This window comes from Herpailurus yagouaroundi, unplaced genomic scaffold (assembly GCF_014898765.1).
Source record: "Herpailurus yagouaroundi ecotype Mexico unplaced genomic scaffold, PumYag 163, whole genome shotgun sequence".
NCBI classification, from domain to species: Eukaryota; Metazoa; Chordata; class Mammalia; order Carnivora; family Felidae; genus Herpailurus; species Herpailurus yagouaroundi.
In genome coordinates, this window is record NW_024412404.1 from 43,555,362 (window position 1) to 43,582,116 (window position 26,755).

The 26,755-nt window shown below is 45.6% G+C and overlaps 1 protein-coding gene across 2 annotated transcripts in view; it reads left to right on the plus strand.

Moving 5' to 3' along the window:
* SORCS3 (sortilin related VPS10 domain containing receptor 3) overlaps nt 1–26,755 on the plus strand; it is a 595,481-nt gene that overhangs the window by 251,876 nt on the left and 316,850 nt on the right. For both annotated transcript variants that reach the window (XM_040486371.1, XM_040486370.1), the window contains exon 3: nt 5,120–5,219. In XM_040486371.1, coding sequence (XP_040342305.1) covers nt 5,120–5,219 — 100 coding nt within the window. The remainder of the gene's footprint in view (nt 1–5,119; nt 5,220–26,755) is intronic.

The following is a 26,755-nucleotide window of genomic DNA, read 5'->3' on the forward strand; positions in this document are numbered from 1 at the left end:
GCAAATTGGAAAACCAGGATCAGCGTCCATGTGGCCAGGATCCAGGGCCCCAGATGCTAACTGAGTTCAGATGGTCTGGAATTCAGGACTGTAGAATTAGAGATACCTGGGACAAGACTGGTCAAGATCTATAGACTTAGGCCCTGGAAATAAAGAAGGACTTAGCTGCTGGAACTGGAGAGTAAGGGAGTGTATACAGGCTTCTTGGAGAAAATTTGTCAATAACCAGCAAAGTAGAAGTTATGCATAGAGTATGAAGCAGTAACTGCACATCAGGATATGTCATTTTCTTCCCTTTCTTCATAAATGCGTGAGAAGCCATGTATAAGAACGTTCACTGAAACGTTGCTTACTATCGCAAATTTTAAAAGAAAAAAATTCAGAAATATTTATTAGTGGTTGGAAAGATAGACAGTGGTTTCTTCATAAGCTGCAGTGCTCTACAGCAATGAAAAATGGATGAATTAGGGCTAGATGTGCCACCATGGGTAAATCTCAAAACTTGAATGTTGGGCAAAGTAAGCAAACTGCAGAACATACATCCTGTATAAGGCTTACGTAAAAGTAAAATACTCCAAAAGATTATATGTTGTTTATGAACACAGATACTTGTTAAATCTAGTAGTGGGCATATGATTGGCATCTCATTGTGTTTTCCCGTGTGCTGGAAATAATTCATTAAAAAGGCAGGAAGAAAGAACGAGAGAACATAGAATGGTCAGCTAGACTGCAGTAACCTGAGCGGAAGCACAGAAACCCATAGCCTGTGGCTTTATACCTCTCATGTGTCGCCTTCCAGGGTAGCTGTGCATTCTGATCTCCAAAATGGTCAATGGCAGGTGTGATGTTTCCAGATTTCTGGACATTTCAGTGTTGGGAGCACAGTGTCAAGATTTGGGAAGTTAGCTTTGAAATAGGAGAAGGGAGCCTGTTTCCTCCACGTGGCCCCACTGGCAGGTGTCTCAAGTGACAAGGTGGAGGATGGTCTGCTTTCTTGGAAAAGTGAGTTCCTCAGGTGCAGCGGTCTCTGGCAATGGGGTGGAGGCCTCTCTCCCAGCTGCTCCTCACCCCAGGCAAAGGGGGTCCCCATAGCTCTGTGGTTAATGTGGTGTGCAGTGTCCACGCTGGAAAGGACAGAGTCCAGGGCACCTTTAGTCCCACAGGCGGCCTGGCTTCTTAAGGTGTCTTCAGTGAAGACACCTGTCTGTCAGCTTGAGCAGAAAATGCCCAAGGCACAGAGGAAGCTGATCTATGGAGTATCTTTTGTTGGAAAGTCCCGACTCTTGGAGAAGCAGCTACTCGGAGAAGAGCAGAGTCCCTGTGAATCTGTGGTGCAGCCGGCAGAAAGAGAGGACTATGTGGTGCTAAGCATACTACCTTTGATGAGATTTATTTGGATTCTGGAAGGAAGTTTGTTGTGACGTCAGTCATGCAGGGGGACCTGAGAATTCAGCTCTTTACAAAAGTAAGATGTTTGCTATGTATAGAGTGAGGAAAGTTTGCTGGTTGGAAAACAGCTAAGCACTGTGTTGGTGGCATAAAGATATTTAAGGTCCAAGTGGGGCCTTATGATTATTGGAGTAAAACCTCTTGTATTTGATGATGAGAAAATGGGGCTTGACAGACCCTCTTCTCTGCCAAACTCTAGTCAGGACCCTCTGAGTGCTTTGTCAACAAGGCCCTGTCCTTGGGTGTGTTCAACTTTTACCCAGTTTCACCATGAATCCTGCTAAGCCCGTTTAGCTAGAATCCCCCACCCTCAATATTTGATTGAATTCCTCATCCCCTACCAGGCCCTAGGTGATGTCTGATTACCCTGGCATGCCTTCAGTAAGAATCCTCTCAGGTCAGTTTAGAAAAGAATTACTCTACCTTCTAGTAATGATCCATTCACTGACTCCCACCCTTCTCTTTGGCTGTAAATTCCTTGCTTTTTGTTGTTTTTAGAGTTGATCCCAGTCTCTCTTTCCTATTGCAGAACCCCATCACAGTGGTCTCTATACTTATTGCCATTTCCCTGAATGAAGTCTGCCTTACCATTTTAACAAGTGTCTGGGTAATTTTTTTCTTTAACAGGCATAGAGAATTGGTTTGTCCAGGGTAACACTTTGTGTATGCTTTAGAGTCTAGATTTCCAGACTCCAGATTCAATGTTCTTTCTCCACACCATGTTATCTTTAGGCCTTTAAGAGTACAGAATCAAGAAGTGATTCATCCTACAAAATATTTTATTTGGGTTAATAAAAGTATGCACCTGACTGCCTCTAGAGATTAAGGTGTCTCCTCCCTGCTGTGGAGAGGAAAGGAGCTTGGAGTGATAGATCATTTAACCTTGATGCTAGTGCATGTGAACTGTAGGTCCTTCCCTGGCACCAGATGCTGCTAGACCTTTCCAGTTGTGCCAGCATCCAACTTTATGAATTTTTCTAGGTAAGGCTATGTTTTGACTTGCTCCCAGATGTTAGCAGTTGGGCAAGAACTTGTGACCACGCATTCATTCTTGCAAATAAAGACAAAGCAAAGCAAAACAATACACAAATCAGTACATTCAGCACTTGCTTTGCACCAGAAGTGGTGCAAGGCATTGGGGCTGTTATAAGAAATGGCTTTTTCCCTTAGGGACTTGTAGTCAAGGAAGAGATCCCAGAATAAACATAGTATGACTGAAACCATAGGATAAGTGCCAAAATAGAATTATATACAAGGTGATATGAGAACACAAAGGAAATCTTGATTAATTTCCCAGTGGGGAAGCTGGAAGGAGGGTGATATTGGTGTTGAGGGTTGGAGATGAATGCACCAAGAAGAAGAAATAGAGCAGGAATCGTTCAGGCAAAGGGAATGATATGTGTAGAAATGGAGGGAAGTGAAAATGCAAGACATTCAGGAAAGTTTAGTGAGGCTGGAGAGAAAGGGACAGGGAGCAGATGGCTGAAAATGAGTCTAGTAAGGAAGATTAAAGCCAAATTTGACAAGACTAAGCTTGGAAGCTACAAACTCATTGTGCGTAGGCAGTGGGTAATTACTACGAGGGATGAGATGGACAGAGTTGGGAGGTTGAAATATAGCCTGATGACAGCATGGAGGATGGTGGGGCGGGGGAGAAGGCTAGAAGAAGAGGATCCAATTGGGGAACTATTGCAAAAATAATGATGCATGAGCCACAGCATCGGGGTGAGGATGAAAAGACCAAGGGTCCAAGTTATTTAGGAGATAGGATCATTAAGACTTGGAGACTGAGCTGGGTTTAAGAGATAAAGGCAAGGAGAAAGATTAGGCGTGATTCCCTGTGCTTAAAGGTAGACAGGAGACAGAAAATAAGTCATTTTGAGGTGGGGGCTGGTTATAAAAGTTACCATAGCCACTGACCATGTGGAGCCAGTAGCCTAGGGAGGGATTTGAAATGCTGATGTTTGTTTATTCAGTAAGCATGCTGAGGGTATATGATGTGTGAAGCCTGGTTCTGTACATTTTGGGGAAAGGAGAAGTGAATGTCCTTTTTGTTTTTATTTTATTTTTTTTAACATTTCATTATACCTACATCCTTTTGGGAGGTTTCCCATGTGTTCTATTTTTGCATATTTACAAAGATCTTGTAAGACTAAATTACTCTGATTCTTTTATTTGAGAAACCTGAGGCTCTAGCAGACTAAGTAACTTGCACATGGTCATGCAACCAGAGAGCCGTGGATCTAGCAATGAAATAGAGATTTTGCTATGCCCAAAGTTCATGTTCTTTCATCTCACCATAGCATTCTCTGTGGTTCCTTGCCCACCGGGAGCTTATGTGGTGCTAGGGGAAACAGAACTTAAAGAAATTCAACATAACAATATCAAAAGAGCCGAAAGGAGGCATGGACAGTGGACTTTGGGCATGTAATGGGTGGGGAAGCTTGTTCTTGTGCAGAGAGATGAAAGTGACTGGGAAGAGGGCTAGTGAAGCCTTAACAGAGGTGAGGGTGGGCATCCAAGCTGGGTGTGGGACATGGAATTTGCTAGATTAGATGGGGGTGGGGATAATTCTTAAAGGTCATCAAATAGTACAAGCCTTGGCTACTAGGCTTGTAAAAATAAGATGTAGGCCAGGACAGGAGCAGATTCTGGTGAGAAGGTGGATGAAGAATCCAGGAAAAGGCAGTTACTAGGGGAGGCACCCAGCTAGAGCTGGGATCTGAGACTTGAGACAGAATGCAGGCACCCATGAGGTTGGGTGACCATAGAGGAAATGAACTGACCTCTGATTTTCTAAAGCCTGGGTGGGCGAAGTTTCGTGATCTAGCCAAGGAAGGCAATGAGGGAAAGACGAGTTGGGGAGCTGATGATACCGGTTGTTTGAAGAGGGAGGGGGGCAAGTGAGGGGTGGAGTTGGAAAGTGAGGTAAAAAGCGTGATAGCGAGCCTAGCTCCTGGGGCCTCCCTGTTTGGCACCCCTTCTCCTTCCTCCACTATGGAAAGGTGGGGTGGAGAGGAAGGAGCCTGTGGTTTGGCCTGCCTTTGTTCTCTGAGACCTGACTTGTGGCTTTGGTATGAGGTCAAAACCCTGGAAATGAGGCCCAAAGGACAAACAGGGTAATTGGAATAATGAACTGTTGGCAGTAGTTCAACAACATTGACTTTTCACCCTGACACACCATTGCTCCTCTGTGAAGGCTCACACCCTCTGCCTGCTGCGGCCTGATTTGGCCACTGGACCCTAATGGGCTTCTTTCCACCAGAGGGTCCTGAGCCTCAGGCTCAGTGGAGGGGGCATGAGGTTGGCTGGACTCGAGTGACCTCAGGAGGCTGTCTGGCCTTGCACACAGCTCCTTGTGCCCCTGCACAGCACCAAGAGGGACACCTGGGCTGAAGGTGGAGCAGGAAGTCCCCAGCAGCAACCTGTACCCACAGTCTCACAGAGGGCAGAAAAGGAGGTCTCTGAGAAAGGCTGGGAGCAAAGGGGACTGAGTTTAGGTAGATGCAGTGGTCTAATTGCTCTTCTAAAATTAATGGGGCCTTTTATCTCTGAATCACACCTGTGATTTGGGAACAAAGGTACGAGTTGAAGGAGAGCCTGGCTTCCCTTTGAATACACTCTCCCATTTGGTGAAACATCTCTCCCTTTGTTTCTCTCTTACCTGCAGATCAACAGACTATGGCACCACCTATGAAAAGCTGAATGACAAAGTAGGTTTGAAGACTGTCCTCAGTTATCTCTACGTCAATCCCACCAACAAAAGGAAGGTAAGACTAGGGGTCAGGGGTCCTGACCTCTCCCTGGGGATGGGGAGTTGTAGTAGGGCTGCCTGGGACCAGGAGTGAAGAAAACCCACAGCCGTGGAATCAGAGAGGGCCTGCTTGATATACCAAGGAGAACATCACAAACGCTGCTTATAATTCTAACAACTGCCTCAATACTAGTAATTTCAACAACAACAGTAAAATTATATAACTAGTAAGGTGTTCCTCTGTGCCAGGAATGCCTTATCTCGTTTATGCTCACAGAAAATCTATGCGCTAGACATTATTACTGTCCCCATTTTACAGATGAAGAAACTGAAGCTCAAAGATATGAATTTTCTAGCCTAAAGTCAGACAGCGGTGAGTAACAGCTTTGTGATTTGAGGATGGATATGCTTGTTTCTTGAATTGGCTTCTTCCACCGTTGCCCTGTTGCTGGTCTGTTTTCAGACAGCGCCTTGGAAACGGGGAGTCTGTTTCTGCCGAGGGAAGGAGAGGCAGTTCCTGGATTCACCGACTTGATCTAGAACAGCTGCTGAGGCAGGAGAGAGCAGACCTGGTTCCGGTGGCCCCTCCCCTCCGCTCTCTGACTTTCCAATGGACTCAATAGCCAGGATGTGGAGGAGATCATATAAGGCCAGACCTTGGTCATGGAGACCCATTGGGAGGAAGGGTCCTGGATTCCATGGAATAATGGATGGTTTTAGAAAATAAATGCTGTGTAATATGTTGGCTCTGGGAAGAGGTGATCTTACTGCAACTAGGAAGGCACTGCTCTTTAGAAACTTAGGCAGGCCGAGCCCCTATAAACATACCAGCGTTCTAAAAGGCTGTTGCAGGGTTTCTAAAAGGCTGAAAATGTTATGGAACCAGGCTGGAACGCCGGCGGAAAAACCAAGTGGCACTTGGAGATCTTGGTGGATCAGATATGTATTTAACACCGGTGGGCACAGAGGAGACCGTTTCTCCAAAGATCTGAGCCCGAATGCAAGTGGGAAGGGTAATTTATAGTTGTCAGCTTCCATATCTGTGGGGGGTTTTGTGCATGCTGCAAACAGGGCAAGAAGAACCCAGAAGAGGGGTCTCCAAGCTAGAGACGAGAGCTTATTTTAGTCCCACTGGCCATTTTATGGTATCAATAAAACATACCAGGGTATTTAGTATATGGGGGCCGATGGTCACAAGTAAAATTAAGGAAAGGAGGGGCCCCTTCCAGGGCAGGGAGCCAGGATGCCCAGTCTGTGAGATCCCATCCTCTCCATTGACTGATATTTTCCTGTTGTCTACATTGAATTCTTTCCTCGAGTTCCTTAACCTTAGTCCTGATGATTCCTGATTGGTTTACAAAATGGCAACATTCCTCCCCCCAGAAAGACACAAGTCCCTCCTTTTTCTGAAGTGAGGGGGTGGAGGGCTTGCCTATTTTGGAGGGACACTGCTGCCAGGGAGTTTGTTTGGCTTTGTCAGGTTACCAGGGAGTCTGCCATCCGTTCCACATCCAGCCTGTTGGTGCAGTCCCTATTAGCCCAACAGCAAGAAGCAAGATTAGGGTTATGACACCAGTAAGGGGCAAGGGCTGGCCGAGTTGCGTCCAAATCCCTGGGCTGAGTCCACAAGTTGATTCCTCAGGCTTTTGCCATGCGCAGGCCAGCCAGCTTCCGGGGTGTGGCTGGAGCAACGCTGGAGATCTCAGGGGCCAGTGTCTTTTTGAGGGTCAGTTTAGGCGGGTTGACTGGATCTAGATCACTTTGCCATGTTGAGGGTTCCTCTGAGTTGGCCTTCTTAGCTCTGGAGTGATCACCATGGGGTGATACCCGAAACTGAGTCCTCTATTTGGTTGTGTGTCTGTAAAGTCCACCTCCAAGTCTTCGAAAGGGGCGGGTTTCTGGTAACTGTCAGATCAGGTTTAGGGAAGATATGGTTTGCATATGTAGAGATCCATCCTGTTTTCTAGCTGTTTAAATAATCATATGCCCATAGGGTCTTAGTACTATCCCCACAGAATAACAAGCACAGAAGATTGTCTATACACGAAATACTGTGACAATTTTTCTGAAGTTTACCTCAAGTTGTCTAGTTTAGGCAAACAACAAACATTTAAAGACAGAACTAGAATTTAACATCCTTAACGGTGCATTGTTGAAACATAGTCTTTTTATTTTCTCTAAACCAGCCCCCCCCCAACCTTTCTAGAGATAGCCAAATTGAGACAAATGCATTTGTAGAACAAGTCCAGTCTTAACAATCCTGGCCTAATTATTTATGCAAGCTCACCAATAGCGATTGATCATGAGGATCTTTTAAAGTTTGCTTTGCTGGAACCTTTTATCAGGAATCTCTTGGTTGAACTTTTAGTAGCCTCTACAGGCCAGAAGCCAAGCCAAATACTTGCCATCAGACAGGCCTGCAATACCTGTAGAATTGGGCGAATTCCTCTTTCTGAGGTCCCCAAGATATCCTGAGGTTCCTGCACCTGCCAGGAAGTGACCTTCTTTCATCACCTGGTGAGGCTGCTGGGAACTCTGTAAGCAAGGTATCAGGCCAAATTTCCAAGGGGCTCTATGGCCCCATGTTTCATAAAGCCAACCTTAGTTCCTTAAAGCTGTCTGGTCATATCTGAGTCTATGAATGTCACTCTCAAATATAACATTCCAGTCAAAGCCTTGATAAAATAACCAGTATTTCCAATGGTGATCTGTTACAAGATGAACAGATTCTTATTGAGCTTATGCAAACAACTGTAATTGCCATGAAAGAAAGAATACTCACTGAGAGTTTTTGAATTTCAGGGGAGTTATGTAGAGAGAAAAGATAAATGCTTCAGTTTACAAATGAATATTTTATGACATTTCTGTATATCATAGATATCTTAAGAGAAAGTTTCCTTAATCTGGAAGAGAAAACATCAGAGAACAAGCAGTATTTTCAACAAGAATCACAAAACTATAATCTTCCTTAGTTCATTTAATCCCATGTTCCTAATTCTTGTTCAATTTGAATGCAGCTTTTTAGTTCTGGAAATTCTTACCCATTTTAGTATTATTCTTAAAGACGTCAAATACCTGTATTTGTCCCTGAAGTCCTTTTTATAAATCTCCTTGAAGAAGAAACACGTTTTGTGGGAGAATAAGAACAATTATAAATGACAAAATCTCAGAAATAGACATTGTTAAAGATCTGATGAGAGTTCGTTATGATGCAATTGACAAAGAAATTCGGTTATTTCTGTGACACGTAACACTTCAAGTAATCAGAATATTAAGTGATGACCTTATACCAAAACATTAAAACTTTAGGAATTGCATATATATTTGGGCAGTTACAGCATTACCTGTGCAGTACAACCTAAGGTTTACCATCGTATGACAGTGCCTTTCCAAGTAACTTAGTATCCCAAATAAAAGGGCCTAATTGGTCAAAAGACTTCATTTGCCATTCAAATCCTGGGAAGTTTGTTAAAACCTTAGGAAGTTATAAGTCCATCCTAAATAGGATTACAGATCATTAGAAACCTTAAAACTTTATTTAACCAAGGTGGCAGTAAAAGATTCTAAAGGTGAGTGTATGGCATTATATAGTTGTTACCGAAACCTAGCTCCTTTAACATTGAAAAGTTTTAACTAAGTAATCAAAGACCTGATAAAGATGAAACATAAAACTTTGGTTTTCCTGGAAAATAAACCTTTGTTTGCATTGTCTTACCAAGAGCAGATCAACAGTCCAAGAAAACTTTGTCATTTGAGGAAAGAGAAGAGCAGAATTTTAACCTTATACCAGTGTACTTTTAAAATTCCATTTATCTCAACCTTCTACAACTTTCCTTTGGCTTCAGACTTTGTCCTAAAGCTATTTCTCTCCAAATAACCAGTCTCATTTAGGACAAAATTACTTTCTTCTACCCTCAACAAAACTGTATATCCACTCCTGATATCTTTCTTACATGTCTACTACTTTCCTACATACAGGGTTGCTTTCCTTATTTCCATCAGTCTTAAGTACACTTAGCAGAATTTTAACTCTTAGGAAACTTTAGTCTCCAATTGAGGACTTAGTAACCAACTGAGAGGTGTTTGCAATGAGAATTTTTTTAGATGGTAAATTCATGAACCAATTAAGTACAAAGCATGTTTTCCAATAGGTCCAAAGAGCCTTAATTTCTCAGCAATATGAAGTTAAAAAAACAAGCCTATGTTCAGTAATCAAAGCTTTAGCATTTCCATCCTATTTGCAAAGTTTCAGGTTACTAAGGACCTTGAAAGTTATCTCAACAATTACCCATGAAAACTTAGAGACAGACAAAATTAACTATCATTAATAAATTGCAACAGAGATAACATGAGCTTATTTGACCTTTGCTGATAACTTTAAAGACAGGGCCAACGAACTTAAATTAGTTTCAACACTGAATATGTTTCACCTGCGTCCACTAAAAAGTCCATCAATTTTTCCCCATTGTCAATTTTCACCTGGGGCACCAGTGGAGGTATCTGAAATGGGTGGTCCTAGAGGGTGCACTTCGCTCCTTGACCTGGAGGGTGGGAGGAGGAACCAATGGTGCCAGAGGCACTGAGGGTGGTCTAGGACCACACCCAAGTTGGTGCAGAAACATGAGGGGGAGGGGAAGGCAGAAGCAGCAACTGCTTGGGAATATTCCTTCAAGTCTCCATCCCCAGGTAGACTAACCACAGTTGGCTCCAATTATAGCTGTTAACCTGGGAAATGAGGGAGAATCCCTCACATCTATTAGGCAGAGGAACAGGGAGAGGGAGTCAGTGTCCCTTTTAGTCTGATTCTATTTCGGCCAGACCAATAAGGTCCCCTTGAGGTTCCTCCTGATACTGGCTGGGTTTCTGGGACTTACCCTGGTTGGGACACTTATTCTTTTAATGTCCTTTCCCCTTACAGTAGGCTCATTGACCCCTTGCTAAGGAGGTGCTGGGCCTCCCCGCTTTTGGTGGCTAGACCTTCCCCGTCCTTTCGTTTTGGCTCTTTTGTGCCTCTGGAGCAAACAGGGTGTAAGCCTCGCATATTCTCTTATAATAATCCCCGGGGGAATCCCCTTGCTGCTGGGCATATTCATGGGCTTCTCAGCCCCTGCTCTGATCCCCAGGAGTACAGACTCTTGGTACCCGTGGATATGGACCTACATCTGGAGAGCGCCTGCACCTGGCTGAGGATGCAGTCTGGTCACTGGTCCCTGTGGAGGAGGGTTCTCCGGGTCCCTGAGGGGATGAGAAATGGGTGGTATTGGTGGTGGAGGAGAGACAGTCAGGGGAGGGAGCCCTGTGAGTCATAAGGTGGCAGAAGGATGAGATCTTCCTTCATGTCTCCTGCAAACACTAGGGGAGCAGTGGGTTGCTTCTTTGGCTCTCTGGGTGAGTCTCCGGATAAAGTGGCTAAAACCTTTGCCTGACTCCGCTTGCTATGGATGAATCGCACCCAAGGCAGAGGATTTCAGGCAATTTCAACCAGTCGATGTATGGAAATTGATCAGGGTGACCAGGGTCTCTGGAGACAACATGCTAGATGCAGCAGACCATTGGGACATCCAAGGTTCCTTCACAGGGCCCTCCTACACCAAAAGTGGGCCATTCTAACTCACATAGGGTCCTTAACATGCCAGGGGTTATCTTAATTCCATAGTCTCCCAAAAACTCCTTCTTTGCTCTGTCCTGACCCCATAATGTTCCTGTGAGGCAGAGTCACAAAGACAGAGGGATAGGGGTCCTTCCTTTAATGAGGAGATCAGTCAGATGCCTGTCTGGCCGTGTCCCGAAGGAACTTAGGTGACGCTTAGCCGTAACGGTCTCAGCTTTGTGACTTATGATCAGAAACTATTCTGATGCCACCATAGACTTTGTGCCATTCACCACAGAATCGCAGACGGGCCCATTCAGACTCTGTGGGCTTTGGGGACCTTAAGGGTGCCCACCCACGGAGCCACAGAATCGAACTTCGCAAGCAAGCTAGACCGAGTTGCACATTCACACTCGCATACACACCAGAGGTTATTACATTCCCTCCCACAGAATTTCTACCTGTGAGACTACTGAAGTGTCTGGGGACTGATCAGGTCCCCCTTCCACTCTTGTGAGTGGGCCTCACTAGATTGGGCCCCAGTCTTACCAGTTCCGATGTTGGGTCCAGATCCTCACCTGCCAAGTCTCCTTGAGTCGGAACGGCAGAGCAGGGCCAGCCTGAGGCAACTGAGCGGGACACTGCCAAAATTCAAGCAGGGCGTGTCTTCTCCCTTGCGATTCCTTGTGCCGTCACCGCCTCGCTGTTCTCCCAAACCGGTGGCAACAATGGGTCAGCACAGTTGGGTTTCCTGGTCAGGGAACCAAATATGTTACAGAACCAGGCTGGAACGCTGGCGGAAAAACCAAGCGGTGCTCAGAGATCTTGGTAGATCAGAGATTTATTTAATACCGGTGGTCCGTTTCTCCAAAGATCTGAGTGCCGAATGCAAGCGGGAAGGGTAATTTATAGTTGTCAGCTTCTCTATCTGTGGGGGTTTTTGCATGCGTAGCAAACAGGGCAAGAGGAACCCAGAAGAGGGGTCTCCAAGCTAGAGAACAGAGCTTGTCTTAGTCCCATTGGCTATCTAATGGTGTAAAACTTTATTCATTTTCCCAACAAAAATGGCACTGCCAAGATCTCCTCTTGTGATCCGATTTGCATTCCCCCAGTGGTTTTCTAGCCTTTTCTTTAGTGAGAATAAGTGCAGGGGTGAGCTTGAACCCATTGTGCAGATGTCCCTGATCTCTGATTCCAACCTGGTGGAGGCCAAGCGGGGGTGATGATTGTTTATGCTACTCAAAGCAGAACAGCTTTGACTCAAACCCTTAGCACGAGAACTCATAGCCCCCTCTTCTCCTCACTTTTGCCTCCACAGCCCCAGAAAAGGGAGGAAGCAGAATGGGTGACACCTGGTTCAGCGTTGGTGATGGATACCCAACGGTCTAGCTAGAGAGCCCCAGACCTGAGACTGTGCCCACCAGTCAAGTGCCAGAACTCAGATGATCATCAGGAGGGCTGTTTAGATACCCGTTGCTGGCTTTAGTGGAGCAGTTTGTCTTTCCTTTTTCCCAAAGTCTGTCTTTTACACAGTTTTCAGTATTGTCATGTGACTTCTTGAACGTTAGAGCTGAAGGGATCATAGATTTTATTTATACAAAGAGTTATTAATAGTTGTTGAACTTCAGTGCTTCTGTGAAAGTGATCAAAACTCTAGATCTCTTCTCTTAAAACCTGCCCCTGACATAAAACTGGAAAACAGTTTTTAGCAGTTTATGAACAGCTGGAATCTCATCCCTGGACCAAAGATGTCCATGGAGTCTCAGTTAAGAATCGTTTATCTGTAATCATTTTACAGATGACGTTTACAGGAAGACAGGAGCCAAAAAGCCCACGTAACTGGGTGAAAAAAGGAGCCAAGTTAGAGGCCAGGACTCATGATTCTCAGTCCGGATTTCTTTTCTCCAGACCACACTTTGCACCTTTTCTTTCTATGCAGTCACAGCCTAGTATTTTAAAATTTACAGTCTAGTCTTGTCTTGGAAGCTTGGGGCAGTTGCTTCGTGACTTCGATTAAAGCTGGTGCCCTGTCCATGATGGACACATGATAAAACTGGACCCAATCAATTCAGAAGTGATGTGTCTCAATTCTGTCTCTGCCCTTCTCCCTTCATTAAGAAGGAAGCTGGAGCCCACAGACGATAAATGTCCACCCAGGTCACTCAGCTGGTTGGTGGCTCCGTTGCCAGTTGGTCTCATGACTTGCAGTATAAAGCTTCCCACAAGTGACGTGGGGTCAGATGGAATCACATCTCAGGGTGTGTGCACTCTGGGAGAAACAGGAACTGGTTTGTCATTTGTCATGTAGCAGATGCCCTTCAGCACTGATCTCTGACCTATGACCACAACAGAATTAATCGTATTTTCACGTAGATGATGGGTCAGCCCTCTCATGAGGATTCTCCCAAGTGGGATGTGGAGGGTCACGCCTGTTTGCATCCATTTTGGTGGTCATCTGTCATGTCGGTTTCCTGTTGGGTTTCTATTAATGTCTTCTTTAGTCTTTTGCTGTTTTTCTTGACCTCTGACTTCTTTCTCTCTCCCTGCTAAAGCCTAGATGTGCTTAGACCTGCAGGGAACAAAGTTGGTGAAAGCAGATGCTGGGGTCAGAAAGAACAGAGAGCTAGGATTGAGAGACTACTGGAGTAGATATGCTGTCTCCACTTCTTCATGCTAGAGATGCCATCTACCCCACAGGCTCTCTGGAGCAGTTTCTCATGGGAATTCATTCCCACTTAAAAAAGTTGGACCTATTTTGTATGTCTTCTCTGAGAAACGCCATTAAAGCACAATTAATTCCCACTTAAGAGGTACTGTTGCCCAGAAAGTTAAAAGCATAGATATTTTTTTCACACAGATTGGGGAAAAACAAATGACTGGCTATTGCCATGGATTTATTTACTTTTTTTTTAAATGGCCGTAGGAATTAATTCATAAGGAGACTATGTGATCCTGAAGTGCTTTCTGAATCATCCAAGGGAAGATGCAATTAGATTTTGTTTCATTTTATTGTGTTTTTGATTGTCTTCTGAGCCTCTAGATGCCAACAATTCAAATCTTACATGGTGGCTTTCTTTTAACCAGAATATTCAGTTTACCAGAACTACTGTTAAGCAGCCACTTAGGCAAAATGACAATTAGACATAAATACTCAGATGAAAATTCTCTGATTTGTTTCTTTATTGCTCTAGTGCTCTGAATCATTATGACCTTGTAATTCAAGTTTTGGTTTTGCTTCCTTCTTAAATATGTCTTAAAGTTTAAACTTGTGGTCTCTGGATTCTCATCTCAGCTCACATTATGCAAGATCTTCTGATTCTCCAGTGCCTGAATTATCTGTAGCTGCCCATGTTCCCTGACAGCCAATGAAAAATCCAGCAGATTTTCGGTTAATCTTGTGGAAACACTTGCTCTTTACTTAGTGAGTTATTTATTTAACAGATGGCTTGCTTTCCTTGGAGGCTGTGAGAACATCAGAGATCTGTGGCCCCTGGCAAAACAGTAAATTGTGCTTGTATTTATATAGCTGCTGATTTTCTAACGCTTTTGGTGATGACATAAAATCTCCAAATGCAGATAGCCAATAAGCCATTAGATTGAAAGGAGAAGTGTTAACATGTGTACAGTCTCCTTCTACCAGTAATCATCTTAGCCTTAATTGAGTACCTACTGAGCTAAGTTGCATTTTAATAAGTTCATCTGTATAACCTCCAGTCCTCCCAGCCACTTTAGGAGGCAGGTGAGATAAGGAAATAGCTCTATGTCAATTACGCCAAGGCTGTGTTACTTGTAATTGGTGGGTCTGCAACGACTTTCCCATTGATAAGGACAAGGAATGACAGATTCATCAGGACACATCTAGCAATGGTGGACTCCCTAAGGAAGTTGAGATTTACACTAGCCATATTTACTAGTCTTTCCTAAATGGGAGTATTGGTATGAAATGCTGGGAGCTACTCCAGTTGAAGTTGTTCCAGGCTGTCATATGACATGGTGGCATCAGCATTATTTTAATGACCTTGACCTGTCCTGACTGTTTTTGATGTGAATTCCATACTCCTCCCTGTTTGCCTTTCTCCAGCCATTGGCCAAATAGCTCATTGCCTGCGTGATGTCTGAGCCTGGCAGTGTGTTAGTTCTAGAAACAGGCACATGTGAGGTTTGCCTCCCAGAGGAGGGGCTCTGGTGGGGTCTGAGTTCCCTCTCATAGCTTCTGCTGCTCGCAGGAGACAAGTGTCCCTGGGTTTCTAGAACTCATTACTGTCAGCTGATTCTTGTCCTCTGGTCCATGCAGAATGGCATGTGCCAAGGTCAATCTTGCATTTAACAGACATGTGTTTTGTACAACACACACATGCTGAAGGCTTTGTGCCTCCACAAGAGAGGGGTTTGGCTCCTACGGGTGCCTATTTGAGAACAAACCTTTAAGTGGATAGGGAAATGTAGGCCTGCTATGGTCTAATTGCTCTGGCTCAAAAGTGACTGCCACCTGCAGATTTGGAAACAGTGTTTTGGAAATGGCAGAGAGCATAGGAAGGTCTGACTGCCAGGGAATGTGACTAAATCACTGCAGGGTAGAGGTGGGTATGCCTCTGTAGATGTGTGGGGTGTGGGGAGGCTGTAAGGTCTGTTATCAGAACAGGATAATTACTTCTTACCAGCTCCTTGTAAGTTCCAAGCCCTGGGCTGAGTTCACTTCTACACCCTATCCTAAGTTTTGCTCTTAATCCCTAGACCCTGGCACTTTTATTCCAATTTGGCAAGTGAGAAAACTGAAGCTCAGGCAGGTGAGCCCCTTGTTTTTTGTAAAAAAAAATGTGGATCCCCATTCACCTCTGTCTGACCACATGGGCCACGCTGTCTACTCTGACCTGGAAGTTGACTTCCCTTGCACAGATATAAAGACCAGGAGAGTACAGTCAGCACCCTCATAGGACTAACTCTGCTTCTAGGGGTTTTCTGTCCATTATTGTGAGAGAATTAGCAGTTTCTTAGAAGAAGAGGGGAGTGTTAGACCGTTCTTTCTTAATTGATTTACCATGGGGAAGGATAATTGCTTCCAGGCTACCCTGCAGAAATATAGTGGGAATTACCAGTCAGATTTCTCTGACAAGCAAGCCGTTTCTGTCAGGCTACTAAAGAGGCATTGTGAATGTGGTCGGGTGTTGGTTATTCCCATATCATTCTCTTAATACAGCAGCATAACCCTGAGCTCTCTGACACGTGGGAAAACCTCTAACGAAAGCAAAACACAGAATTTTAAACTATTGGCCTCCTGCTTTCCCTGACCATGTCTCCTGAGATTGTTGGGGATCAGGGAGAGTTGGCTTTGGGGCAGAACACTTTCCATTCACAGATATTAAAATCTCTTACACTAAAGCAAAGCAGTCAGAATCATAAAAAGGAGAATGTAGAAAGATAATTTCAGGCTGTTCAGCAATCTGTTAAATATCTAGCTCTGAGCAAAGTGTTTTGGAGGGGAATTTCCCGCTTTTAGAAGTGTGCAGTCCAGGGGCGTCTTGGTGGCTCAGTTGGGTAAGCGTCCAACTTTGGCTCAGCTCATGATCTCATGGTTCCTGAGTTCAAGCCCCACATCGGGCTCTGTGATGACAGCTCAGAGCCTGGAGCCTGCTTCAGATTCTGTGTCTCACTCTCTGCTCCTCCCCGCCCCTCTCATCCTCTCTCTCAAAATTAAATAACCTTAATAAAAAATTAACGAAAAAGAGGTGTGCAGTCTGGGGCACTTGGTGGCTCAGTCAGTTAAGCTGCCAACTCTTTGTTTTGGCTCAGGTCACGATCTCATAGTTTTGTGACTTTGAGCCTCGCGTTGGGCTCTGTGCTGGCAGTGCAGAACCTGCTTGAGATTCTCTCTTTCTCTCTATCCCTCCTCTGCTCACACTGTCTCTGTCTCTCTCAAAATAAATAAACTTAAAAAAAATAGTGTGCAGTTTGGGCAGACAGCATGCACAGAAAAAATGGCTGCGTGTATAGAGTTGGGGTCTCAAACTCAAATGCATACCAGGGCCAGGGAGGGGGTGCCAGTGAGTAGCAGGGGCCAGGTGGGGACTTCAGCAGCCACTCCACAAAGGGCCTTGCACTCAGGAGCTCCAGATCACTGCTTGCTTGCGAGGATGAGGGCCCAGTGCAGCTACGACCTCCTTCCCATTGATTCTTTCTGCATATTTTCCTGTGAGACTTTTGCATTTTGAAGTGTTTTAGATAGGCTAGGATGTGGAGTTGGGAGTTTGGGGCCTGGGAAACGGTCCAAAATCCATTTCAATTCCTTGCATCCAGGTGGTGTCGTGTGCCATATTCTGAGTTCGAAGTGATTCTCCAGATGAAAAGCTGGTATTTGCAAAGCGGCCTTTGGGGCCACAGGGTAAGGATAGCACTTAGTAGGTGTTCTTACTGAGGGCCTCCAGTGATGCCTTGATGACCTGTGGGAGAGATCAGCTGAGTGTGGCTCACAGAGACTTCCCTTTGACTCAAAGGAATCATGTAGTATTTTGTGTCTTTGAAGGGCAAGACCTTTAGAGTAGGAATAGAAGACGACCTCTGTTTCCTTTCTGCCCCTGGGTACCTGTGTTCTTCAATAAGCCAGTCCCTACTCAGAACCTCCATTTCCCTATCTGTATAATGGCAAGATCAGCTCCTATACTTTCTGAGGTTCCTTCCAGCTTGGGTTGTCTGGATGGTCACCATTTGGACGGTGCCTCTCAGAGGGCTGCATGGTGGTATGTGATGATCGGTGGACATTGGGCTTAATGCACAGCCAGTTGAGTAGTCCTTAGAAGGTGCGATCCCCATAGCTCTTGGTTTTAGGGATGCATGTTGGCCAGCTAAGCCCTTCTATCCAGGCTAGAAAGTTCTTTTCTGAAGTTACAGTTCCTTGGTCAGAAGGTGGATGCTTTCCTATAACTCACTGGCTCTGCTGCTGTGACCCAGAGTAGCAGCATCCTCAGTGGCACAACAGAGGGCTTCCATGAGCATGAGCTGATGCAGTGTCACATGAATGTCCCTATCCCGTGTAGGCATGTGCAGCTCTCCTCTTGCAAGGGAGGGAACTAGAGATTCTCTCTCTGGAGCACCCAGGCGTGAGGATACTCTCATGATAGCAGCCAGTGGGCAGGCTCTGCTGCATCCCACTTCCTCCTTCGTGGCCACCTGCTTGGTGCACCCTCAACCAGGCATCTCGTCGCCATGGACCCTGCTTTGTCCCTTCACAGAATGTGTATAATAAGCCATGTGTTAAAGAGCAAGTGAGACAGGTCCCTCCTGAGGGCCCTTTCTGTTTCCAAAGGTAACAAGTGTCTGTGGTATTAATGACAGTGGTGATGATAATATAATAACAGTGACAAGCAGCTAGCATTTTTTGAGAGTTAACTATGTGCCCAAATTATTCTAAATGTTTTATGTGAACTCATTGCATACTTCATCAGCCACCCTGTGATGTTGGTACTGTCATCATTCCATTCACAAATGATGAAAGTTTGGCACCGAGAGGCCAGTGACCTGCTGAGGTCTAGTTGCTCCTGGTCACTTGCCGTGGTCTAATGTGCTCACCTAACTCACTTTTACTCATATTTAATTTTAGACTAGCTGCACATTGGAGCTAAAAGGGCCCCCAGAGATCATCTTTGCCAGCTCTCATTTAGCAGAAGGGACCACTTGGGGACTTGCCCCAGGTCATGACATCATTTGCAGCAGAGCCAGGGCTGGGACAGGGTCTACTGACCGCTAATCCAGTGTTGTCTACAGATGCACAGGCTGTTGACAGCTGGAGCACTCAGATGTGATAGAAAACCCCAGCTGCAAGTGAATGCAAGCAGGGAACAGCTGGGGATATGTACTCTCCACCTGTCTCACTGATGTGTGTGTTAGCTGCAGGGTCATACAAACATCCATAGCTTCTCAGTTCTTTGGCCCAAAGTCCAGAGGACATTACCACTGGGATCCTGTTTCAGATGAAGCTGGATGAGAAACCCAGGGCTTGAAATCCAAACTGCCATTTGCATGTTGGAAGACAGAATGGTTGAGTACTGTGCTCCAGGCTAAATGGGTATCCAAGAAACAAGAGGCTGGCTCCCATGGGGAAGAGATGCTTCCCTGGGGAAGGAACTAGGATTTCTGGTCTAGGCCTTTCTCTTAACTAGCTATGGGGATAGGGAAAAACCATTTAAATTCTCTAAGCCTCTGTTATCCCATCTGTAAAATGGGCATAAAGGATCATTTACCTATCCCTTCCTTTGGGAGCAAAATTAGGATAAAATGAGAAACATATTACTGTATTGGAGGAAATAAGCTTCAGAAAGCGAAGGGAGGGTTGTATCTATTGAGGCGGAGCTGGCATTATGATCACAGACTGGAATCTGGGCTCCCTGTGCACTGGCTCCTTGGCTGTGCCTCTGTGCTGACCATTGGGGCTGCCAAGCCTCCCCTGCTGGGCTGCGTGCTTCTCAGTTTCCTTGAGGGGAGGGGAGGCTGCACCTCCCAGAACCCTGGGTTTTCGAGGGCCTCACATCCTGCCCTGTCCAGGAGGCACACTGCCACCTTCTTTCCGCTGCCAGTCTTCTTCCTTGTCTCTTAAAACCAAACTTGCTGACAGCCTGTGGGAGATGGATTATTCTGCTGATGGAGAGAAATGGTCCCACTCTTGTTAATTCACAACCACCTCGTTTTTCTTGCCTCATCAGTTAACAGTTATCAAGAGGCTAGAGCAGCGTTTATGGGGAAATGTGTGAAAACAAGGAGTGAAAAAAGGAAAAACAGATCTTGGACCAAACCTTCTTCATTTACTGATTCCATGTCCAAACCTTTTTCCTCTTAGTATATACAAAAAGTGATCCAGAAAGTAACCTTCCAAGAATGAAAGCGTCAAACTTTGTTGGGGGCCACGGAATCCAAATAAAGGAGAACTAAGAAACCAGAAGGGGGTAGACCAGTGAGGGGAGAGACCCTGCTTTACAGATTTCCACCTGCCTTTGCAAGTGTGACCAGTGATGGAACGGATATGAAGTGTGGTTCAACTCAAACTAATCACTTAAAGGAAAAAGAATCTAAAGTAATTCTTGGAAATTCACTCTTTAGTCACAAAGTCCCTTTCTCAGCAAATATATGTATTTGGTTCCCTGTATAAATTACTGCAGTGTGCTCTAGCCAATAATTTATTTAAAGGCTCATTAAAATGATTACTAGTTTTTTCTTTTGCATTTTATTTGAAAATGGGAAGAATATAAACCTATAGCCTGGCTTCTCTCCAAAGTGCCCTTTGGGCTTTGCATTGAGTAGATCACATTTTTTTAAATAAAGATACGATTTGCAGTAAGATTGTTCAGGCATTTAAAAGGAATAATAAAAACTGGCCACTTCCTGCACTTTTTAGTGGCTTGTGTTTGCCTAACCTATTTTTTTTTTTAATTTGATTTTTATTGGATTTGGGTTTTATGTGTTTGTATGTATGTGTGTGTACTTGTGCATCTGTGTGTACAGAGATCTCGACAAAGAGCATTATGGAAACTTCAGGGTTAAGGGGGGAAAAAAACCCGGAAACCAAAACCCTTCTCTTTCTGTGCGTACTCTGGTTTGGAATGAACTAAGGAGTAAAGGAAAGCCTATGTTTCTGGGTGGTCATATGAGATGCGGGTTCTGTTATGCTGTCTGAGATCATGGGAATTTGGCACATTAAAGGCAGTTAAAAAACAATGTATCCCGGTGTGAAGGATTTAATAAAGCACCAAGCTTGGAGGAAGATGTCACCCTGTGGCATAATCAGAACCAGTGAAAAGGAGAGGAGAAGATTGGGCTGTGGAAGAAAGCTTGCTATTTGGAGAAGAAAGGAAGAACAAAGACAATCTGATAGGGGAGGCAGGGTGTGTGGAGGTTTTACCAGACATACTGGGTTTAGCAGTTGCAGATCAGGAGAGTGGCAGAGTGAGATTAAATACTGTAGAACCTCCTCCCCCCAATCTCAGGGATGGAAGTAGGACTCAGGGCAGGGGCATGGGGAGCCACAGCAGGCTTTTGAGCGGGGACTGGCAGCGTGGGAGCGGTGTAGGGGAGGGCTGATGAGAGCCGATGCACTGATAAGGTGCCCATGTTAAGCGTTGTACACCAGCCCTCCGTCCTTGCCCTGCCCTCCCTAGACCTCTGGGTCTTTGTTTTTGAGCGTCACAGGCAAGAGCAGTTTTAACAAAGAGCTTGAGATGGCAGGGTGATGTGTTCTTGCTAATGTTCCGATGCACAGTTATATAGCAAATGGATCTCACTGCCCCTGAGGTAGAGATCTGTTACAAAAACAACCACCACCACCAGTGAAAGAAATGACTCTATTTTTTTTCTTCCTTGGTGGGCTCAACCAAGCAGAGGGATTGCTGTTGGCATGCATGGCTCGCCCCCAGCCCATCCCCCCCATCACGGGCTCAAGGTCAGAATGATAGACGTCAGCACTCAGCACACACTCTGCTGGTGAGCGTGTCTGGGTAATGAGGGGCCAGCGTCCTGGGATCCTCAGGTCTGCCAAATGGCTCAGGGGCAGGTTTGCGGCAAGTAAGTGTCTGTCCCTTGCACACGGGGGGTCTGAGCCGGCAGCGCAGAGCGAGATGCTGACCTCAGTGACAAATGGAGGCCTAGCTTGGTGCTGGCAGGTCCATGTGGAGGGCCCCCCGGGAGCAGATGCAGACAGTCAGCCCTGCCATTTCACAGCATGAGTCTAACTCTGAGAAATGGCTCAGGCTGTCTTACGATGACCACATGGAGGAAAGAAATGAACCAGAGAGGAAGGAGCTATGAGAAATACACAAGAGTTTCGCCTGGCTTCCAGAGGGAAGGTGCGTCCAGTTTAGAAACTTGCCACCTGTTCCTGATTCCCTCCTAGTGCCCAGCAAGGTGTGTGACTGCGGAGGGAAGAGTTTCATGGCACAGCCTGTGCCCTACTGGCTGTGTGCCCTTAATGTGTCGTTTCCCTTCTCTGAGCCTTTGTTTTCTCAACTGTAGATGGGGCTTCCGATTGGATTAAGAAGACAATTTTAAGCATTAAATAGCATATGCACGCACAGTGCACAGAGTAGATGCTGTCCTTCTCCTGGTTAAATGAACTTCTCTTTGGCTTTTCCCCCTCTGCTCAGCGATGCTTCCAGCTTCCCAGGCACCCCATGTCCACGCAGCTGACTTTGCTGTCCTGCAAAAAGGCATCTATTTCTCTCAAACTAGCATTAGGCAATGTCCTTTCAACTTCTAAAACAAAGAATTGCCCCCTTGACATCCCTTCCATTTTTCTCTCCCCAGCCACCTGCCTTGTGTGTCTTCTGACTGATGCATTGATTGCTTCTATCTCACTTAATGAAGTCTAAATTAAAAGTGATGTTTGCCAGCCCTGGGCAGTGTGTGTAAACCAAGTTTCTACCAGTTATCACTCAAGCCCCATTAGGCAGATGGAGCTGGTGGAGCAGGGATTCGTATCCAGGTCTGTCTGGCTTCAGAGCCCCAGCATCATTCCCCCATGACCACCTCCATCTGTGTAGATGCACATTCAGGTGCATTGCTCCCTCTTGGTGGTGTACAGGTTATCCTTCTTGACCATTTCGGATCTCCTTCTGTGTGGCGCCAGGCCCAGGAAACATGCAGGCACTTCCGGCCTGGATCCCACACGGGCAGATGTTGTATTTAAATGGGACTTTCCTTTGGGACTGAGCTGGGAGAGGAGCTGGTGGCCACCACCTCAGCGACTGCAGTTATAGCAGCGTGCTAAATGCCGGGAGACACCCCCATGGACGCTCAGCCTGCTGCTAGATGTCAGGAACTCAGGAACGTGCCTTGCTCTGGCTTGGGTATTAGAAAGACAGAAAAAAAAAAAAAAAAAAAGCTAATATTGAATGAGCATGTGCCATGCTGATGGTTTTACGTGACATTTTTCTCACATGCAAAAATATGTAAGGTACTACTGTTGTTATCTGTGTTCTGATGAGGGTACAGGGGAGGCTGAGAATGACTACTGCATGAGGGAAGTAGAGGGACAGAGACAGAGAGGGAGGAAGTGATGGGGGAGGGGCAGAGGAGAGAGGTCCAGAGGGAGAGAGAATGAGCACATTGAGACAAAACCACTAAGTTCTAGCTGGGCAGTGGTCACGCCAGGTTTCAAACTCAGATTGTCCACCTTTCAAACATAAGGTCTTACGACAGTGATTATTTTGGTCTTTCTTGGCTTGGATGGGCACCATGACTTCCAGAGGCTCTCTGCTATCTAAAAGGAGTATAGGTATGCAGAGGGATGTGTTTCCTTCTAGTTCAACAATGCCTTGGTCCTGTGTTAAGAAGTTCAGAAGAATGTTCCCTGCTGAGGGGAGAAGTCAGAGGAGTGTAGAGTTGCTGTGTTTTCTTAAACGTAAGACAAACAATAGACTGGGGTGGATGGGGGTAGTAACCAGCCTGTGGAAAATGCCGTAGCATTCAGTAACTAAAAAGAGCAAGCAACAGGACCAAGCTCTGGCATTCCCATTTGGAAGCCCCCCCCCCCCCCAACAGGGCTGGGGCTGGTTGGGTTCTGGAGGGTCTCTTTCCACTTGGGTAAGAAGCCATTTTCTTCAGATCCTGGCTCTACCTCTTAGCAGCTGGTGGCTTGGGCACATTATTAAATATTACAAGCTTTTGTTTCCTTGCTAATATAATCAGGATAATACTAGTACCTGCCTCATAGGCTGATAGAAGTATTAATTGAGAAATGTTTGCAAATGCTTATCCAGTGACAAACCAAACAGTACTACTGTTTATTATTATTATCATTGTCCTAATTTTGAGACAACTGGCTTCTGTGGGATAGTCCCATGTCGGGTCTGCCCATTTATGAATGGATACTCAGCCTAACTGGGGCACTCTTGGCTTCTCTCTCTCAGGAATTTGGTTCTCCGTTTGGAGATGAGGCTGATTGGTAACTCAAAGGTTGTCTGGTTCAAGCCTTTCATTAAACTGATAAAGAAACTGAGTCCCAGTTAGGGAAGCCATTTATTCAAGGTAATACGGACACTTAATGGCGGAACTGTGGTTTTTGAAATCAGATTTCTGGCTTTGAGCCCAGTGCTCTTCTTATGAAGTTACACAGAAAGACACTTCACCATGCAGGCAGACCTGGAAAGACATGGGGTTGAGGAGGACACTGACAACTAGGAGCTTTAAGATGCTCTTTGTCTTTGTCCAGTAAACCCAGAGTTTCCAGGGCACTGGGATTAGAAGGAGCCAAGTCAGTGTTTCAGACCAGTGGGGAGCTATGTATCATGGATAAGGCCCCCAAGGGTAAGTTGGACCCAGAGCAGTCAGAGGCAGCAACATGAAAGAAGAATTTGAGTCAAAGTTGAACGAGGAGACTAAAGGTTGAAATTGGACAAGGTCTTCTAAAGTCCAAATGGTGAGAAAAGGCCCGAAATGGAAGGATGAGGAAGAAGGGAAGAAGGCAGGAAGTTAGGCCATGGAGTACAAGGAAGCCTTGGGCATGGGGACACAAACTGAGATTGTGAGGTTATTGGCAGCCCATTTGTATAGGGCACCTCTCGCTTGTTGGGGGGATGGTAACAGGGGGAGGCACTTGACTGATTAAAGCAGTCAGCCTGGGCCAGACAAGGACAGTCACACAAGAAGAGTAGCAGGGAGATAGGATGCAATTATCCAAAGTGGTCTTTGGCCTGAACCTCCAATCTTTAATCATCCCTGGGGAGGCAGTGACAGCATATATATGCATGGAAGATTTCCTGACTCTGCTCTGGACCTTTGGAGAGGAGTGGGTTGATGTCAGAGCAGAATCTTAGCACACAGGTTAGCTCTGCAAAGGTGGCTTGGAATAATAAACTGCTGCCTTCTTGGTCTCAGCCACCCCACCTTGATCCCAAATCACAGAGCATCAGCATTCGGTAGCTCAGAGCAGACCAGCCTCCTAGACGCAAGGTTGTAAAAAGTTATTTCTCTGAGAAGATTTCCTCAGCATTAATGGCTGTGTGACGTGGCTGTCTGGGGGAGCTGTCTTGCCTCAGCTGGACCCTAAGCCAAGTGTAAATGGTTTGAAGTACTCCTTGTCGCCCTCTTCTCTTGAGCAGCTATAAAAATCATTTATCTGGGTCTCACAGATGCTTGCTTATGAACTTGTGCATGCTGAGTTTTCTGTGAAGTCTTAGGGCAGGTGCTTGGGGCCTGACCATCAACCCCTGGAAGGAAGGTAGGAGGAGGTGGGGAGGAGGTAGGCCGTTATCATAGTCATTCTCTCAAAAAGTGATACAGAACTTGAGACCTTCATTTATTGTCAGACATCACCACTTTGATCATGCCAGTCCTTACTTAGAAACCTTCACGAGCTCCCCACTGTCCATGGGAGAAAATCTGTACATTACGTGTGTTACAGCAAGTGGTTCTGAGCTTAACTGTCTACTCTTCCCTGTGTCCCCCTCAGCAGTGTCACTTCTGTGACCTTGGACACTTTTGAAGTGCTCCATACCTCAAGACATTATCCCTACAATGGAAGTCATAACCCCTGCCTATATCAGTTAGGATGCTTTGGCTCTATGAGTCACAGAAAGCCCTGCCTTGCCCCTCTAAAGCATGGGGCATTTATTGCTTCATACGGTGACATCTAAGGGTAGGGTGCTTCTGGGTTATTCATTCACTGCTTCCATGACATTGTCAAGGGCCAGTTTCTTTCACATTTTGTACTTTGCCATCAGAGTGTTGGTCTTTGTCCTCGAGCTGGTTTCATCATGATGAGGAAGAAAGATGGTCACAGTTCTCGTATCACATCCAGACACGAAAATATCCAGAATAGGAGACAACATGTTTCCCGAATGAGGGAACTGTTGCCAGACAATCCCAGCTCCCAGCATCCCTCGGGCGTGCTGGTGCTAGGACTGGGCCGACCAGGGGAGGCTTCGTGGGGCCGGCCTCTTCCAGGCACATGTCCACACAGAGGGGGTACCTCGATAGAATTTGTTAGGAAGTAAGAAGGAGAGGCATGGGTGGATATTGTGTGGGCAACCAACAATGCCTGCCACTTGCCTCATGGGGACCTTTTGAGAATCAAATGAGATAAGCCAGTAAATCATATAGATGTTAGCACTTTTCCTGTTCACCATCCTTCCTGTCTTTATGTCCTGGCTCTCACTGACATGTGTCCACTCCACCTGAAAAATCTTACTCCCCTTAAAAAGATGAGTTTGTACCTTCCTTCCTCTTGAAGTTTTCCCTGACACCCCAGTATCTCATATCCATTGTTTTTCTCCCAGATGGAACTTCTGCCCCCAATTCCTGAAATAGTATAGGCAGTCTATGGATAGTCTGCATCAGATAACCTGAAGAACGTTGAAAAATACTGGAACCCAGACCTCATTTACCCCCTGGAGATTCTGACTTTATAGGTCTGGAGAATGTTCGGGCTAGATATTAAACAAAAAGTCTCCTAGGCATGCCTGATGTCAAGCTAGGTTTAGAAGTAATTTCTGGAACCTAACATTAAAGCTTCATTAGCTACTGCAAAGATGGTGGATAGCTTTTCAAGTCCTGTCCTTGGCTGGAGAGCAGGAAACCACATCTCATATTTTTTGTGTGTTGCTTAACACACAGCCTGGGCACAAGTGTGCCATCAGTAGTTTTTTAAGGTGTGTTTTCATGGAGTCTTTGGAGAGGGTTAAAAAAAAAATTCCAGAGTTTCTCTACATGTGTGGGTAAGTGTACTCATTCATGCCGACCTCTAGTACTCTAAGACTTACAACCAAAAGAGGTTGGCTGGTTTATTCCTCTGGCACTTCCTGCCAGAGGGATAGACAGATCTGTCGGCTCATGCTCAGTTCCAGTGTTGCCACTCAGCGTTTCTCTCTCTCCTTTCAGAATTATAACCAATTTAGAAGGTCTGACTGTGGTTTCCTTTACAACTGCAGAGGCAGAAGAAGTCGGAATTGACTTAACATTATCTCTGAAAACAGCCAAGGCTGGGA